Below are 19,390 nucleotides of genomic sequence, written 5' to 3' on the forward strand. Positions count from 1 at the left end.
ATATTATGTGGGATTATGGCCTTTACCACTGAACTACTTTCTCAGTCTTCGAATCACTTAAAAAAGATCCTCACGTGTTTCGCTGTTATATCCCCTGCTCCTAAGAAGCTTAGGGACAACTCCTGACACGACACGTGTCTCTTTCGGGCTAAAACTTTTTAACATCAGAATAAAGGCACTTCCTGAGAAATTGAGCGACCGCAAAACTTTGGGTTCACTGCTTGCCGTAGCGCGCTCATTGGTGCCCAGGTTACCGCCCCATTCTCTGAACTCACGTTAGTCTTCACGCATGCGCAGCGTATACCCACGCCCCCTCCCGGGTCTAGGACGCAAGCGCGCGCACGCTCCCCGGTCGGGGTGGGCGGGGAATGGGGGAGAGTAGGAGGGAGGGGAGGAGGGGAGGTGTCTACTCCGGTGAGTAGAAGGCGGTGGGACGCTGCGATCTCCCGGGCCTGACTGCCTAGTGGGAAAAACGCTGCGCCAGCATAGAAGCGGCGGAACGGAGTGGTGCCAGTCAGCGTAACACTCGAGCGGCACAATCGGGCCGCTGAGCCCTCTCGATCATCAGGGCGCGAAGCCCCGGCCTAGGCCCCGCGGAGATGTCCAGTTGCGGCGCTTGTACCTGCGGCGCTGCGGCTGCCCGGCTTCTCACCACCTCGCTCACCTCCGCGCAGAGAGGTAACGAAGTAGTCCCGAGCCGGTGCCGGCTCTGGGCTCTCGGGGAGTGAAGCGGTAGGGACCCCGGGGAGGAAGGCATGAAGGCTGCGAGGTGCTGCGAGCCTCTGGAGTACCTGGCTTTTGGATTTGAAGAAAACCCAGTGGGCTATCGCCCGCCTGTGCGGTCTCAGGCCTTCCGAGTTTGGTGCTGGAACGGGGCCATCTCGCCTCAACTTAGGGAGAAGGACCGAGTGCGGCACTCACTCGTTAAAGTGACCCCCGTGCAGCCCTACTTGAGGCCTGTCACTTTTGGGGAGTCACTACGTGCCCTGTTGTCCGACTAGTTGCCTGGACCGGCACGCAAGGGTGTCACTGTCATTGTGCGGTCGGCGACGATAGGACGTAAACACAGCTCGCTGGCCTTCCAGACATTTGGCAAACTTGGGGTCCCAAGAAAGCAGCGGGGAGGCGGCGCGGAAGGAGGGGGGAGACGACCGCTGGAATTCCTCTAATACTTAAACATAGCAACAGTCGTTCACCCGCTTCCACAGTTTGACAGCTGGGATCAGCCTCTAAGAGTGGCTTTTGTTTACTTTGCTTCTCTAGTCATCAGGACCTGTGACAGAGTGCACACCTGCCAAGAGATTCCGGGAATGGAACCCATTTTTCTCTCCCTCAAGTTTATGCATATCAGATTGTGAGGCTAGGTCTTGTTAGACTCTGAACTTATAAATGTCTTTTTATGACGACCTTTGGCTCTATAAGAGCTATTTTCTTAATTTTTTTTGACTAATTCTAAAATTATCATTGTTTACTAAATTTATAATTGGTAATTTATTATACACACAAAATGGAGTAACATAGGCGGGAGCACTTAGTATTGACACGTAAATGTAAGATTTAATCTTAAAACATTGCCACACCTCAACAAGCAGATGTTCCAGAGGCTTGATTTGTAAACACTCAAAAGAAACATAATCTTAATGTATTATTTGACATATATTCATTGAGGTCTTAAGCTATTATTGTTTGGTAGTAGGGATATTAAATTCACCCTGTTTAAATTTGGTAAAGTGGACAACAGCATTAAAAAGGGTGATATGTTTTAGACGGGAAGGGTTCTTGATAAGATTTAGACAAAGAATTCCTAGAGTCAGCCCGGAGGTTATAGCACATGACTTTAGGTCTAGCAGTCTTTAGGCAGGGCCAAGCCAGGAACTGTAGACCAACCGGTCTTGGCCTTGGATTCAGATCCACCTGCCCAGCTGATGAGCCTACACCACCACGCCCATCGGATGTATATATGCTTTAAATGGACTTGGCAGATGTCTTGGAAAGATAGCTCAGCAATAAAAGTGTTTGCTGTCCAGTCTCACAACCTGACTTCAACCCTAGGTAGAATAGGGTAGAAATAGGGCAGAAAGAATAGAGTCCTGTGAGTAGTGAAGAGCAGACAGACAAACTTTAAATATGCTTGACATGTATAGGGTCACTTTGCATTTTAAGTATGTACATTCAGAGGAACTTCATTTAACTTCAGGTGACAGCACTGACCCTGACTTTGGGTGGGAGAATTGTAGGGTTGAAGTAATTTCTTTAATTTCTGACTTCCTTCAATTCAATCTTTGTACAAAGGATGTCACTTCAGCCAGGCTGTCATGACACGTCTTTACTCCCAGCACCTAAGGTACAGGCAGGTGGCTCTCTTCAGTTCCAGGACAACCAGGGCTACACAGACACCCTGTCTTCAAAACCAAACCAACCAAACAAGAAAGACAAAGGGTGTCATTCCATAAAAAGGTCTGAATGAAGAGGTCAGATGTTGGCATCCACAGTTTTTATGATTATATAGTACACCTACCTTAATTTTTAGTTCTATTTCTCCTCCCTCCCTCCCTGGTAGTCAAATACAACAGATTAAATAGGGCAGAGTGAATAGTTGAAGCATTTTTTTTTTTTTCGGAGCTGGGGACTGGACTCAGGGCCTTGTGCTTGCTAGGCAAGCACTCTACCACTGAGCTAAATCTCCAACCCCAGTTGAAGCATTTTTATTTCAGCAATTTTGCTGGGTAGACCAGGCTGCCTTGAACTTGGACAGATTACTCCTTCTCTTGCCAGTGAAGAGCTGGAATCACAGTCCTTAGAGGCAGGCCTGCTTTCTCAGACGGCTCTCTGTACTGAGGATTGAGTCCAGGGCCTTGACTGGGCCAGGCTGCTGCTTTCCCCTTGAGCCTTTTTTTTTTTTTTTTCTTTTTTTAGGAGCTGGGGACCGAACCCAGGGCCTTGTGCTTGCTAGGCGAGCGCTCTACCACTGAGCTAAATCCTCAACCCCTCCCCTTGAGCCTTTAAAGGCTTCTCTGGTCTTCAAAGAATTTAAGATTTCTTTTTTTCTTGGATAAGCAGAATGGACTTAGTTAAATGTTTTTAAACTTAAAAAGTTTTAAATATTACAGTACTGCTGTTACTTGTTCTTATTAAACAGTACTTAATACTCATGGAACAATAGTGCATAAAATAAAAATCTAAGTTTAATGTAGTAAACTTGTTGCAGGTTTTCTTAAAATATTTTTTCAATTTGTGTTAGAAGGTAGAGGCCAAACTAGTAAGAGGATTTAGCTTTATTTCTCACCAGTTACTGTACACACTGAAAATACTCTCACTAAAGCAGGTCATTTTCATCTTTTTTTGAGACTATACTCTGCTATTATTTATTCTTTCATGCTAATTAGATCTTTTTTTTAAAGTTAGATTATCTGTAAAGTTTTGTAGACTCGTTAGTTCAAAATGAAGACTCCAGGGAGGACCTGGGACTCAAACCCAACATCAACTGCATAGAGAATTCACACTAGTCTGGGTTACACGAAGAACTCTCAGAAAACAAAAAGTTAGGTATGGTGTTGGCTCATCCTAATAACCTTCACACCTTGGAGGGTTGCCATGGTATTTAAGCTGGGCTTAAAGTGAAAGCTTGTCCTCCAAAAGGGAAAAACATCATATATATATATATATCAAGAATACTGTTTAAAGGCTGAATAAGTTGTGGCTGGAGATACTGCTCCAGAGAGAACTGGCTGCTCTTCCAGAGGACCTAAGTGCAATTCCCAGCATCCATATGGTAACTCACACCATCTTAAGTACACTTCTAGGGATCCTAACACCTTCTTCTGGCCTTCATAGGCAACACACACACACATACACACACACAGATAAAACACCCATACACAATTTATAAAATTAAAAAAAATAAAAGTCAGTTACATTATTGTTTGAAGACAAAGTTTCACTATGTAGCTGATGCTCTTTTGGGACTCACTGTGTATTTGAGCTGCTGTGGATCAGAGGTGTACACCAAAATGCCTGGCTCTTAGGTTTCTTATTTGTTTTTGCCATAGTGGGTCATTGAAACCAAGGGCCTTACACATGCTAGGCAAGTGTTTGACCCTTTAAGAATATTTTGTTTTGAGACAATGCTTCATCAAGTTCTCTTTGTAACCGTTGCAGGCTTGAACTTGCCATCCTCCTGCCTCAGCCATCAAAGCAGCTAGGACTCAGTTCTGTGTCACCAGGCCTAGCTTTCTCCTACTTCTTAGCAGCCTTAAAATAGATGTTCCTTATGTTATTATTTGAGAAGGCAGCTACTCTGAAACTGGACAGGCTTTATCTGTATGACAGATGTTCATAGATGGTTTAACTTTTAACTGGTATTTATCATTACTGCCAAACCGTGTTGCAAAATGTACAGAAATATGTCCCTAGCTTTCAGGGGTTTTTCACCTGAACTTTACAGGTCCTTCAGGGGTCAATAGGTAGGATTCGGGTTTCCTAAACTTTATTTCCACTAATCTTTAACTGGAAAATGGCATTTTCTTTAGTTATCCAGAGGTCACAAGTCATCAGTCTTACAAGTGCCTGTAACTTTGTCACCAGTCAGAGTCACGCACTTTCACATTATAGTTTGGTCTGCCTTGGATCTCAAAATCTTGCTTTTCCACCCACCGTTTTCTTTTCAGTAATTACATTTTATTTATTTGAGTGTGTGCAGGGGTGTGCATGTGCACATATATCATCATACTGTGTTTATGGAGGCCAGAGACAGTTGTGGGCTTAGTTTTTCACCGTGTGCTTCCCAGAGATTGAACCTCACGAGCCATCTCACCTGCCCCTGCTTTAGCCTCTCGGGCGCTACCATAGGCCTAAGCCACCAAGCCTATATTTTTTTGATTCTCTTCCTTAGCATAGTATAGTGGTTTCTTTGTTGTGTATTTTATAGTATAACATTCAAAAAATTCCGAAATCTGTTCAGAAATTTACCAGAGTATGTAGGTTTCACAGTACAAAGAGTTAAACTCCAATAGTGTGTACACTGATTCTGTTTTCTGAGGTGGTTTTGTGGTTCACGAGTGGCCACTACTCAGTACAGTTGTTCTTGAAGTGCAGGCCCGAGGCAGGAGCCTTGGCTGCAGCGTCAACACCAGCATCAACCTGGAACCTTGTTAGAAAGTCATTCCTGGGTCTTGCCTTCAGCCTTCTGCAGAACCAGGGAAGAGTGCCTGAGAGTAATACTGATACACACGTGAATTTGAGGACCATCAGTTTAGTGGCTTGGCATCTTGTTCATTGTCATAAATTGGTGTTAAAACAGAACTATAATGTCATGACAAAAGTTTCAGTAAAGAAATCCTCACCCTCAGAAATTTAAATGACACATAAATTATTTTTTTTCAGGTAATGTTTTTTGTTTTTCAAGACAGGGTTTCTTAATATAACCAGCCCTGGCTATCTGGACTCACTTGTAGACCAGGCTGGCATCAAACTCATAGAGATCCACCTGCCTCTGCTATCCAAGTGCTGGGGCGAAAGGCCTGCACCACCCTCCTGGCTCAGGTAGTGTTTTATCTAGTGTCTATATGGTTGCCTTGGTTTTTGTATTTAGAAACACCATGTACTTAAACATGCAAGTCTATCGTATCTTCTGACAGCCCTTTGGTAAACTGCTAGAAAGCCACCTTAAGGATTCATTACAGCCTCTTGGTTTATGTAAGGTTTTTAGCCCCATAGTAATGAAAGGCATAGAATTTTTAGTCAAAGGCCATTCACCTCTTTGTTCAGTCTTAGTTTGTTCCCTGAAACTCAGCTAAAGGCAGACGGAGGACTGCACAAAGTTGTCCTCTGACCTCCACATCCACACCATGGTGTAGGCACGTGCACATCATACACAGATATACAGTAATAATAAGTTAAGAAAAAAGGGAAAAAAGCAGTCAGGTATGGTGGTGCATACCTTTAGTCCCAGGAATCAGGAGGCAAGGGGATCTCTGAGAGCCAAGTCAAGGTCAGCCTGGTTAACATACTGAGTTCCAGGTAAGTTAGAGCTACATAAGAAGACTGATCTTAGGAAAGAAAGCAAGGTAAAAGACAGCCCAAGAGCAGCTTAGCGTCCACCTAGAGACAGACAGATATACTCTAAGCCGGTGCAGGCTTTAATCCCAGCACGCAGGAGGCTGAAGTAGGTGGATCTCTGAGTTGGAGGCTAACCTGGTTTACAGAGCCAGTTCCAGGACAGCAAGGGCTACACAGAGAAACCTTGTCTTGAAAAAACAAAAACAATATTTTAAAAATAGTTCCTTTTTCTATAAGATGTATTTCAGTAAATATGCTTATTTATAATGGTTTTCTTTGTTTTTAAATCAGAAATGTTAGTCCAGGCTGGCTTTAAACTCAGTATGTAGCAGAGGATAAACTTGATCTTTCTGCCTCTATCTCCCAAGTGTGGAGAATGCCAGCACATGCTATCATTTTAGTTTTTGTTGGTTTTTTAAAAAAGATTTATGTTTATTTACTTTGGTTCTTTTTTTCGGAGCTGGGGACCGAACCCAGGGCCTTGTGCTTCCTAGGTAAGCGCTCTACCACTGAGCTAAATCCCCAGCCCCTATTTATTTACTTTTTTGTTTTTTATTTTTATTTTTATTTTGTTTGCATGCATGTCTGCATCATATGTATTCAGTATCCTTGATCACCAGAAGTTTCAGATCCCCTGTAATTGAAGTTACAAATGATCTTAGCTTTGAACTGGAAGTCCTCTGAAAATCAGTTAATGCTCTTAAGTCCCGAGGCATCTTTCCTCTCTTTCTTTTTAAAGTTCTCTTTCTCTGTCTCTGTCTCTCTCTCCCCTTCTCCCTCCCTCTCCCCTTCTCCCTCCCTCCCCCCTTCTCCTTCCCTCCCCCCTCCCTCCCTCCTTCTCTCTCCCTCCTTTCTTCCCTCCCTGTTTGTGTGTATGTATGTGTGTATGTGTCTGACTGTATACCTCATATATTGAGGTGCCCTCAAAGGCCAGAAAGAGGGTGTTAGATCTCCTGGAGTTATAGACAATTTTGAACTGTACTTTGGATCTTCTGGAAGAGGAGCAAGTGCTCTTAACCACTGAGCCATTGCTCTCTAACCCTAGCCTTGTTTCTAGTTTTTTTGAATAGTCTTAATATAGCCAGGCTGACTTCAAGCACAGTGTGTGTCTGAGTGTGACCTTGGCCTGGTCCTCTTGCATCACCCAAGTCCTAGGATTACAAGCCGGCACCATGATTTTCGTCTTGTTTTATTTTTTTTCTCATTGTATAGCCCAGGCTAATTTCCAGCCAGGAGTTCTCCTGCTTTAATTTCTGCTACAGACATGTGCCACTTTGCCCTTGCCTGGTTTGGGGTGCTCGTGTGTGTGTGTGTGTGTGTGTGTGTGTGTGTGTGTGTGTGTGTGTGTGTTTCTTTGAGATGAGGTGTTAAAAGTAGCCCAAGTTGGCCTTGAACTAAGTGTCAGACTGGGATTAAAAGTGTGCAGCATTTAAAAATGTATACTCAGGTAATATTAAGTGTATACTAAATATTTTAATTATAATTTATACGTATCTGGGATGTGTACTTAGGGGTTTATATGCCATGGCCTGTGGAGGCCAGAGGACATCTTTGTAGAGTCAGCTCATTATTTATTTTTTGTTTTGAGATAGGTTACTTGCTTTGTAGCATATTGGCCTTGAACTTAACAGAAATCCACCTGCCTCTGCCTCTGCCTCTGCCTCCCTAGAGTCAATTTTCTTCTTTCATCATCTTGATGGAGGTTTTGGGAGCCAGCCTGAAACCTCCATTATTCAGGCTTGCACATCAAGTACCTTTCCCTGCTGAGCCATCTGGCCAGCTGTATGTCTTACAGTGTTAGTGTTGTTAAACCATCACCACCATCCATGTCTCTTTTGTAAATCTAAACCGCTGCCCAACCAAAACCGTCCATTCCTCCACCCTTAACAACCACCATTCTGATCACTGTGTCAGGTTCTCTACTGAGAAAGAACCCAACAACCATGTAAGTGGAGAAGTGTGCAATTTTTGAAAGAAGTGATACAACCTTCAGGTAACCAGAGAGACAAAAGTTGCCACAATACGCTTATCTTCAAGGTACAAATAGTACACAAAAAATTACAAATATAGCATGTGAAAGACCTTTTTAAAAAACTTGCAGGTACAGTATGTGTTTAAACTTGTGTCATTTTAAAAGAGCCACAGGTTATTATGACCTATGTGATCTTACTTTTAAAGACTTGATCTGCAAACAGTGTACTTGGATGGGATCATCCATCTGAGGCCATGCTTGTTTCTGGAAGCACTTTGCCCTTGGTGTGTGGCCTTTCTGGGAAAGCCAGCGAGTTTCAACCTTTCTGTGTTTAACTTGTATTCACTAGGACTTTGTTCATTTTAAGATTTTATTTTATGTGGGTAAACGTACTTAATTGAATGTATGTGTGCCATGTATATGTCTGGTACTTGATGAGGCCAGAAGAAGTCATTGGAACTCTTGGAATTGCTAGGACTCAAATACAGGTTCTCTGGAAGAGCAGCCAGTGCTCTTCACTGAGCCTCCTGGGAATTTATCGAGACATAACAGTATTCTGTATGAAAACTAATAGACTTCCTTCTCCCTCCAGGTATTTCTTGTGGGCGCATTCATGTGCCAGTTTTAGGAAGACTGGGGACCTTGGACACTCAGATTCTGCGCAGAGCTCCTCTTAGAACCTTTTCAGAAACACCAGCATACTTTGCCTCAAAAGATGGGACAAACAAGGATGGCTCCGGAGATGGAAATAAGGTTATTTCTGTCTTATTGGCATCTGTACATTCCTGTCTGTAAAGAGCTAAATAGAATAATAGTTATGTACTCTGTTTAAATGTGTTCTGTAGGAAATATGAATTACATAAAATGATCTGAAGAGTCTGAGTTCTTCTTATTTGGAATCTGTTGGTTAGTTTTGGTTGTTTGAAGCAGTTTCCTTGTGACTTAGCCTGTCCTGCAACTTGCTGTATAACCCAGGCAGCCCTGGAATGGGATCCTCTCACTTTAGGCTCCTGAGTGCCCACCCTGTCCAGCTTATTCACTGCTTGGCTTGTATGATACAATACTTGTATACTCATTGTACTTAGTAAGCAGAGAGTAAAGTCCTGATATCCTAAGCATAAACTGTCATTAAATAATGACATGATAAGTCGGATTGAGTGAGGAATATCCATTTTCATACACAAATCTAACCGCTCAAGTGTTTAAGAAATGACTGCTGGGTGGTGGTGGTGCACACCTTTAATCACAGCACTTGGGAAGTAGAGGCATGTGAATCTTTTAAAGTTTGAGGCCAGCTTAGAACTACAGAGTTCCAGGATAGCTAGGACAGAGAAACCCTGTCTCAGAAAACCAAAAAAAAAAAAAAAAAAAAAGAAGAAAGAAGGGGTTGGGGAGGCTACTTTCCCACAGGCTTGAATGTCAATTCCCAGCACCCACATGGCAGCTCAGGCCTGTCTGTACCTCCAGTCCCAGGGATCTGATGTCCTCTTGGGCCTGCACAGGCACTGCACATACGTGGTGTGCAGACGTGCAAGCAGGTAAAAAAGCCAGTGCACATAAAATTTTAAAGATTTAAGCTGACTGGTGCTGTGTACATCTTCAATCCCAGCTCTTGGGAGGAAGAGGTAGGTGGTTCTCTGTGAGTTTGAAGCCAGCCTGGTTTATAGACTGAGTTTAAATATTTGTTAAGTCTTCTGATCCAATTTATTGAGCACTGAGATTATAGGTATGAACCACCAGCCTGGATTATTCCTATAAATAGCTTTTTTACATTCATTTAGAATGGGAATTACTAGCTGGGCAGTGGTGGTACACACCTTTAGTCCCAGCACATGGGGAGCAGGGGTAGGCGGATCTCTGATTTTGAGACCACCTTGCTCTACAAAGTGTGTTCTAGGACAGCTAGGGCTACACAGCAAAACCCTGTCTCCAAGAACCAAAGAAATATGTGTCTCTGTGTGTGTATATATATTTTTAAAAAATATGTATTTTTTAAAAAATGTCTTTAGATAAATACATAGTAGCTAGGACTGATTTGATTTTTTTTTTTTTTTTTTTTTTTTGGTTCTTTTTTTCGGAGCTGGGGACCGAACCCAGGGCCTTGCGCTTCCTAGGTAAGCGCTCTACCACTGAGCTAAATCCCCAGCCCCCTGATTTGATTTTTTATGGTAGACCTTTTGACACCAGAACAATAAATACAAACCATACTAATATTTCCAGCATGGAAATCGTAAAAATTTTTTAAAGATTTATGTATGTATGTATGTATGTATGTATGTATGTATGTGTATGTATGTATGTGTATGTATGCATGTGAGTACACTGTCACTGTCTTCACACACACCAGAAGAGGGCATCAGATTCCATTATAGAAGTTGTGAGCCACCATGTGGTTGCTGGGAATTGAACTCAGTGCTCTTAAGCACTGAGCAATCTTTCCAGCCCACAATTGTAAAACTGTAAGATTAATATGAATTGTTGTTTACAGCTAAGCTTCATGTAAATGATATCTGAAACAAATGGTTTACTACCCTTTTCTCTTTCATGAACATTAGAAATCAGTGACTGAAGGAAGCAGCAAAAAATCAGGCTCTGGGAATTCCGGGAAAGGTGGAAACCAGCTTCGCTGTCCTAAATGTGGCGACTTGTGCACACACGTAGAGACCTTTGTGTGTAAGTATTTTGAGTTTTCTTTCCCCTTTTGATACAGGCCATTGGATGTATAGAAATTATATAAACCAGAATGAGTTTTGCCCTGATCTTGAGATCCTCTAAATGTTCTAAAAACACTAAAAGATTTCTAGGACTGGTAGCACTTTGCATTCTAAGAGGAAAAGAGAAAATATTTGTTTAATTTGCTTTAATATATTCATTTCAGATTTGGATTTTGTGAGTTTTTGTGAGTCTAGTCATTCATTGGTTTTAGGAAATCTAAACTTACACTTTACTATACTATACTATATTTTTACATTCTTCAAACACTTTCATCTTGAGCAGACACCATGACCAAGGCAAGTCTTAAAAAGGACAACATTTAATTGGGGCTGGCTTACAGGTTCAGAGGTTCAGTTCATTAGCATCAAGGTGGTAGCATGGCAGCATCTAGACAGGCATGGTACAGGCAGAGTTGAGAGTTCTACATCTTCATCTGAAGGCTGCTAGTGGAAGACTGGCTTCCAGGCAGCTAGGATGAGGGTCATAAGGCCAAGCCCACAGTGACACACCTACTCTAACAAGGCCATACCACCTAATAATGCCACTCCCTGGGCCAAGCATATACAAACCATCGTAACTTTATTAAGTAGCTCATATGCCAGGATGATCAGTCATTCATGTATTAAGCTAATTTCTTCTGGGTACTGATATGCCAGAAGAGAGAAATCTCAATTTTGGGAAGTGTTTGATGATTATTAATGGTTCAGGCTACTCTGAACAGTAAGAACAAAGTGTATTACATCAAATGACTCATGCCTACGTGCCTTAGAGCTAATTATAATCAGGGGAAGATTGCACTGTACCACATGCCAGCCTTCCTGTGTCCCTGTCAGAAGGTTTCTTTTTTTGTTTTCCCCTCCCATCCCCTTCCTTTATTCCTCTTTCTTTTTTCGTTTCTTTTTTTTTTTTCTTTTCTTTTTTTTTTTTTTTTTTTTTTTTGGTTCTTTTTTTCGGAGCTGGGGACCGAACCCAGGGCCTTGCACTTCCTAGGCAAGCGCTCTACCACTGAGCTAAATCCCCAACCCCTCTTTCTTTTTTCTTTTCTTTTCTCCCCGCCCCCCTTTTCTTCCTTTCTTTCCCCAAGCTTTGGGACAGTCTTGCTGTATAGCCAGCTAGCTTTGAACTCCATGATCTCATCCTCCTAAGTACAGGGATGGCAGTCATGCCTCAATACTTCAGTTACATTTTCATATTTACCATTTTTATAGTTTTGGGAAGCTTTTTTTGAGACAGAGTCTCTGCCTAGCTCCTGTTGTCCTGGAACTTACTATGTAGATCAGACTGGCCTCAAACACACAGATGTGCCTGCCTTTGCCTCTTGAGTACTGAGATTAAAGGCGTGTATTGCATCACCTGCCCTGCTAATAAAATAATTTTAAAGTAGCTCTATTGGACAGTTTGACTCTAAGATGTGTTCTTCAGGGATTTAACTGGTAAAAGAAAAAATCAATTAGAATAAATCATAATTTGGATTGCCGTATAAGCTGAAAGTGGTGGACGTGAGCAATGATATTTTCTAGACAAATCCAACATGATAAAGTAAAAATCGTAGAGTCTGGGGATTTCTGTCACGTAGTCTGGAAGAGCACTGCCATTATGACTAATTATGTCATTTTAATTTGTGTTTTGCCAATGACCTGTATATAATGTCTAGTGTCATTTGGGCATTTGTGAGTGTTCTGTGGCTAGATGACTATTTGAAGACTTTGTTCATTTCTGATGAGGTATCCAATGTTGAAGAACTCCATTATGTATTCTAGGTACTAGACCCAGGTTCAGGTGCTTGTTTCACAGGTCTTTTAAACATAGCATAGCACAAGTCAGCAACATTTGCTGGAAAAGGCCAACCATAAATACTTCAGGGTTTGTGGACCATGTAGCCTCTGTTGCAGCTGTTGTACTCTGCATTGTGTCAGGTACTCTCCTTGTTTCTGTGACACTGCACTGACAGAACAACTTAAAAAAAGGAAGTATTTATTTTGGCTCATAGTTTCAGAGCATTACTTGGCCTTGTGTACTTGTACAAGAATACTGTGCCAATGGGAATGTGCAATGGAAAAAAGAACTGTTCCTTTCATGCCCCAGAAACAGAAAAGGAGGAGTGCCAGCAGTCTGTTGACATCCTTCCTTTCCCTCTTCCGTGTGTGTGTGTGTGTGTGTGTGTGTGTGTGTGTGTGTGTGTGTGTGTGTGTGTGTGTACGCATACAAAATCTCAAGGACGATGTGAAGGAGGTGGTTCTCTCCACTTTATGTGGCTTCAGGGATCAAACTCGGGTCATCAATCTTGGCAGCATGCATTTTTACCCTCTGAATCACCTCCCTGGCCCACTTTTCCCCCCATTTGCTTTGCCTAGGTCTTCAGCCTGTGGGATGTGTGGCCTGCTTTTAAGAGTTAAGAATTATGCCTTATAAATTCATGTCACCTCCATAGTATTTGAATAAGTAAAATTGAGTCATTGAATTTGAGTATATAGCAAACTTGCTTCACCATACACTTGTATTGCAAATCCAGTATTCAAGTTAAATGTAAGCAGCCCTTCAACTTGTTCAGATGAGACATAGTGGTGTTTAATCTCTTTCCCTTTGACCTAATTTCCATAGAGAAATATTTTGGTCTTCTGTTTTCAAGCCAGATTTTCCTGTCACACAGCCTGAACTAGATGAGAGGCATTTCTGCCCTTTAATCCTTGCCCTGTTTGCCATCAATAACAGCTGTGAACTTGTACCTCGTTATACAATAATGACGCTCACTGCTTTTCCTTCAGTGGGAAATGGCGGTTATATATTTGAACTTGTGTTAATGTTTGGATTTGATGGCTTGAATGTTTTGTAAGTGATTAGTAAATGCACAGCATATGTAAGTCAGTCCTTGTAGATTACAGCTTGCTGCTGGAACATCCGGAATATGTGTGTGTGTGTGTGTGTGTGTGTGTGTGTGTGTGTGTGTTTTCATGTGTGTTCATGCACATGTATATGCTTTATTGTTTTAATAGATTATCTTTTTAAAATTTTTTGAAGGTTCATTTTATATTTTGAAAATAATTTTTAAAAATTATTTTGTGTATGGATATTTTTGCCTCCATGTTTGTGTGCAGTCCCCACAGAAGCCTGAAGTGGGGGTCTTGAGTTCCCCCAGAACTCAGGAGCTACAGACATTTGTGAGCTACCATGTGGGTACTGGGAAATGGAACCTGGGTCCCCTAGAAGAGCAGGCAGTGCTGTTGATCATTGATTCATCTCTTTAGCCCCTTAAAATTTATTTTAATAATATGTAAGTGTGTATGTATCTCCATGTGGGTATTTGCCATGTCACATACATGGCATGGGTTGTGACATGGGTTGTGTGAGCAACATCAGTTCCAGTCTAAGACTAATATGTTCTCCTGTTCACTGACACATCTCTCCAGCTCCTAGAGGAACTTTTTTCTTTTTCTTTTTCTTTTCATGGTTCTACATGGAGAGGTTTAATGAGAGAAGGGGAGAGGAGAGAAAAGAAGGCTGGCCATGGGCACGTCGGGGGAAGTGAGGAATGGGAAGAGAAGGGACAGGGGAAGAGCAAGGAAAAGAAAAGAACAAAGAGAGAGCAAGAGAGCATAACTTTTTTCTTGGGTTTTTGTTTTTTTGGTTTTTTTTGTTTGTTTGTTTTGCTTTTTTTTTTTTTTTTTTTTTTTTTGGAGCTGAGGACTGAACCCAGGGCCTTGCGCTTGCTAGCCAAGTGCTCTACCACTGAGCTAAATCCCCAACCCCAACTTTTTTCTTAATTAAAGCTATTTCTATAAAATTTGTTCCCCTTTTCTGGCTCCTCTCAGATTCTTATCTTTCTACCCACAAACGTTTTAAAACGTTCTTTGGAGAAAAAAAAAAAATCAAGACACCTGTATCTCCCACTCCTAAAACCCCACAAAAACAAACAAACTAATAAGAAAAAAAATGCCAAAGCGAACAGAACAAAACAAAGAAAAGGCCATAAATATACTGTGGAGTTTGTTTTGTGATGGCCTTCAGAGGCAAGAGAAAACTGGTTTTCTTTTTCCCAGCAGGTATCAATTACTGGTAGCTCTTGGTTGGGGCAGGGCCATGTGCCTACTTCCTCTTACCCTTCTGATTAAATCTGCACAGGCCCTAGGCCTGCTACCACATGGCCTCTGAGTCACCTGAGCTTCAGTTCTCCTGTGGCTGGAAGACACTGTTTCCCTAGAGTTATCCAGGTTCCATTTCCCAGCGCCCACATGGTGGCTCACAAATGTCTGTAACTTTGAGGTCTAGGGGATCCAACGCCCTCTGCGGGCTTCTGTGAGGACTGTACACATGTAGTGTACAGATAAACATGCATGTACGTGGAACAATAATAAAGCAAGCATGTGCATCTGCCTCCCAAGTGCTGGGATTAACCTAACCAGTTAGTCCTTTGAAATGTTGACCGATCTCTTTGGCCTGTACTGTACAGGTATCTAAAGTTGTAGTGAATTCATAAGTACAGGGGTAGCTATGTCCCGTTCTAAAGACAGTCCTTTACAACACTTTCCTGTCATCTAGCTCCTAACATTCTTTCTGCCCCTTCTTATTCGATCCTTGTTTTGGGGCGGGAGGGGATTAGTGCTGAACACCCACTAGTCATTTGTTCTTAGCACTTTGACCGGTAACTGCTGATCATTGCAAAGAAGCGCTTCCCTGTGAAGGTTGAGGACATCAGTAACTATCTACAAACATAGACACTTAGAAAGCAGTTGGCCAACACATCCATTTAACAAGACAAAGTAGGTTCTACCTCACCTGCCTCAAGGCCTTGACCTCTGCAGTCATGGGGTTTGACCTGGTTTAGAGTTCCAGGCATGAGTTTCTAACTGTGGAGCAGGCTTAATCAGATCCAGAAGAGGTTGGTTATTACTATAACCTTTGAACCACTGTTGCACCAGTGGCTCCATGTTACCTGGCAGCAGATCAGGATTGTAGTGTTCAGAGTTTGGTCAGGCTGATAAGTAACCCAGTGGCCTACATAGTGCCTTCTGGGACTGTGAGAGCTAGCCAATAGGGAGGAAGACTTCGTGTCAGTTCCAGCTTGATTTCTCTATGTCTGCAACCAAGGGTGTTGTATTTTTTTTTTTTTTTTTTTTTTTTGAGCTGGGGACTGAACCCAGGGCTTTGCGCTTCCTAGGTAAGCGCTCTACCACTGAGCTAAATCCCCAGCCCCGGGTGTTGTATTTTTAAACATTATGGTTTACACTCTTGTTTTCATGGTCATCCAAGAACAATGGCAATGGCATGTGTTATTTTGGGGTTTCTGGCCTCCCCCTGACCAACTCATAGTAGGAGATAACCCTCTACCTGGCATTGAGATACCCGTGTTCAAACTTTTTAAAAAATTATACTTAAGACTAAGATTTTAAAAAATTGTATATGTGTAAAAAAAGGGGGTAGGGGTGGGGAGATGGCTCAGTGGTTAAGAACACCAACTGCTCTTCCAGAGGTCCTGAGTTCAATTCCCAGCATCCACATGGTGGCTCAAAATCATCTGTAATGAGATCTGAAGCCTTCTTCTGGTGTGTCTGAAGATAGCTACAGTGTACTTATATATAATAAATAAATCTATAAAAAAGTCATATATGTGTGTGTATGCATGGGCTTATGTGTAACACTTGTATACATAAGTCCAGTAAAGTAAAAGAGAGTCTTAGGTCCCCTGGAAATTTGGTTCTAAACTGCTGTGAGCTGCCATGTAGGTGCTGCAACTGGAACATAGGTCGTTTGCAAGAGCAGTAAGCATTCTTAACCACCAAGCCACCTCTATAGCCTCTAAATCACATTTTTAAAATTAACTTACCAAGTAGAGGGTTTTTCATACATCTTTAGTTTGGGTTAACTTACCTCTCCTTTCTCTCATCATGTATTCTAAATTGGCTTGTGTTTAAAAACAGAAGCAGTAGGACTAGAGAGACAGCTCAGTGGTTAAGTAAACTTGCTATTGGGGCTGGGGATTTAGCTCAGTGGTAGAGTGCTTACCTAGGAAGCGCAAGGCCCTGGGTTCGGTCCCCAGCTCCGAAAAAAAGAACCAAAAAAAAAAAAAAGAAAGCTTGCTATTCTTCCTGAGGATCCACACACAGATTCCAGCATCTATGTCGGGTGGCTTACAGCCAACCACCTGTAACTAGCTCTGGAGATCTGACCTTATCTTCTGCCCCACCCCCACAGCATGCCTCTACATGTGGCTGATGGGAAGCAGAGGCCCCAGATGTCTGAGTTCAAGACCAGCCTGTTCTACAGAGCAGTTCCACAACAGCCAGGGCTACACAGAGAAAACCTGTCAGGGGTTGGGAGGGAATGTATCTCTTACATATTTAGCAATTAAAATCACTCTAAATACTGAAAGTTTTCATTAAAAACAAAACAAAACAAAATCTACTCACAGTCTTGTCAGAGTTCATTCAAGTATTTCAGTAAAGTGATGATGGGCCTCTTCTCAAAGTGGCTCTAACGTCATCTCTAGTAAACGGGAAGCTGGGCCATAGCCAGGTCTCAGTGAGAAAGAATCCAGTGGCAACTAATAAAATGTTCTAATTGTTTTTTTTTTCTTTTTTCGGAGCTGGGGACCGAACCCAGGGCCTTGTGCTCGCTAGGCAAGCGCTCTACCGCTGAGCTAAATCCCCAACCCCACTAATTGTTTTTAATATATTTATTTATATGTGTGCATGTGAGGAGATCAGAGGGTAATTTATTGGGAGTCTGTTCTCTCCTACCATGTGGATTCCAGGGATTGAACTGGGCTTAGACACACATACCTTACCCTATTGGCTGTCTCCCTGGCCTGGTTTTTCTGTGTTTTTTTTTTCCACTTGTTTTTGGTTTTTGGTACAAGGTCTTACTTTCTGACCTATGCTGGCCTGTGACTGTGCTCCTTATGACCTTGAGTGTTTTGTCCTTCTGCCTCAGCCTCACAAGGGCCCAGATTATAGCCATGTACTGCCACATCCAGTGGACAAAAAGTCAACTAGCTGAGGCACTGAGGCACTGAGGCACATCCCTCTGGGTAGGTCTGCCTACAGTGAGTTTTTAAGATGAATACTATTGAAATTATTTGTGAAGTTTTCCTCTCTTGACCTTTTTTTCAGCTTCCACGCGTTTTGTTAAGTGTGAAAAATGTCATCATTTTTTCGTTGTGCTGTCGGAAGCGGACTCAAAGAAAAGCATAATTAAAGAACCAGAGTCAGCCGCAGAGGCCGTGAAGTTGGCATTCCAGCAGAAACCACCTCCACCCCCAAAAAAGGTAGACGCCTTTTCTCCTGAAGACATTCCATTGCTTCACCCTTCTGGTTTGTACTAAACCGTGTGTCTAGACAAGCTCATCAGGTGTTTACCTTTTTTTTTTTTCTTTTTTCTTTTTCTTTTTTCTTTTTTTCGGAGCTGGAGACCGAACCCAGGGCCTTGCGCTTGCTAGGCAAGGTGTTTACCTTTTTTGTTGTTTTGGTTTTGTTATATTTTCCTGAGGCCCATGTCCCAAGTAGCCTGGATTAACCTTGAACTCCCCACATAGTTCAAGATGAACTTCTGATCCTCCAGCCTTCACCCTTAAAGTGCTGGTATTATGAGCATAAGCTACTGTGCCTAGCTATATAAGTTTTTAATTTTTAATTTAACTTAGTTTGTGTGTTTGTAAATGTGCACCTATATGTGCTCTTCGTATGTGTGTGGAGATCAGAAGAGAACTTCTAGGTCTGCTCTATGTGTGCCACCATGGCTTTTATGGTATGAACTCTGTGCATATGTTTCTGACACTGGGATTTGGTCCTGTGAAGGAATGAGAGTGTGCACTGGTTGCTCTGACTATGTAGTGTGTATTTTTTTTTTCCAATTGATAAGATATAATTGCCCACCTAAACATACAAAGCCCTGTACACATCCATCCCTTAAGAATATTCATAACAACCTGTAAAGGTACAGCATGGACTCTTAACATCAGTTTCCATGTTGTCTCCACCACTTCTCTGTAGTGTGTATTTTTGAGAACCTAGAAGCCCATATTTGTTGGTCTTGCATCCTTTGTCCTGGCATGTACTGGTGGTCTGCACACTTGTCCTCCTCACTGTTTGTCTCCATGAATGCTGTGGCAAACTTAGTAATGCTAAGATGAACATGTGAGCAATGGGTAAGATTTGAAAATTTTATAATTTAAGGCTAAAGAAATGGTCATGAAAAATAATAGTAAGCTTTATATCTTTGTTAATTTGTATAGATTTGGGTCAAAGTCCTAGAAAATGCATAAGTGATTTAACATCTCAGGAATTGATCGATATTAATAGCTTCTGAGTGTGTGTGCATCTGTGTACATGGTTATTATAGAGACAAGGTGTTACTATGTCACTCAGGCTGGCATCCAACTTGAGATCCTCTTGCCTCTGTCTACCACATAATAGAATACAAACTTGTGGCACCACGTCCAGTTCCTTCTTTATTAAAAACTCGAGAAATTGATGCTGGTTCCAAACAGTTTACCAACTTTAATTTTTATTAACAAAGTGAGTTGAGGGTGTGGTTCAATGGCAGAACACAAAAGGTAGCATCCATGCCCTGGGTTTGATCCCAAGCACTGCCCTCCCCTACAGAAAAGAAAGAACGAGATTGTAAGTGCTGTTCAGGTAAATGAATAACTTT

The 19,390-nt window shown here is 42.1% G+C and overlaps 1 protein-coding gene across 4 annotated transcripts in view; it reads left to right on the forward strand.

Annotated features, from left to right (window-relative positions):
* The first annotated feature begins 310 nt into the window (after window positions 1-310).
* Clpx (caseinolytic mitochondrial matrix peptidase chaperone subunit X) overlaps window positions 311-19,390 on the forward strand; it is a 39,643-nt gene continuing 20,563 nt past the window's right edge. For 2 of the 4 annotated variants that reach the window (XR_005487776.2, XR_010053949.1), the window contains exons 1-4: window positions 335-678; window positions 8,622-8,782; window positions 10,585-10,702; window positions 17,851-18,005. Coding sequence is in view for 2 of the 4 variants with exons in the window: in XM_006243250.3 (XP_006243312.1) it covers window positions 600-678; window positions 8,622-8,782; window positions 10,585-10,702; window positions 17,851-18,005 (513 nt within the window). In the remaining 2 variants the exon portion in view is untranslated. Of the gene's footprint in view, window positions 679-8,621; window positions 8,783-10,584; window positions 10,703-17,850; window positions 18,006-19,390 lie in introns of all 4 variants that reach the window. The other 2 variants (XM_006243250.3, NM_001007803.2) reach the window with 2 other exon arrangements.

This window comes from Rattus norvegicus, chromosome 8 (assembly GCF_036323735.1).
Source record: "Rattus norvegicus strain BN/NHsdMcwi chromosome 8, GRCr8, whole genome shotgun sequence".
Lineage (NCBI taxonomy): Eukaryota > Metazoa > Chordata > Mammalia > Rodentia > Muridae > Rattus > Rattus norvegicus.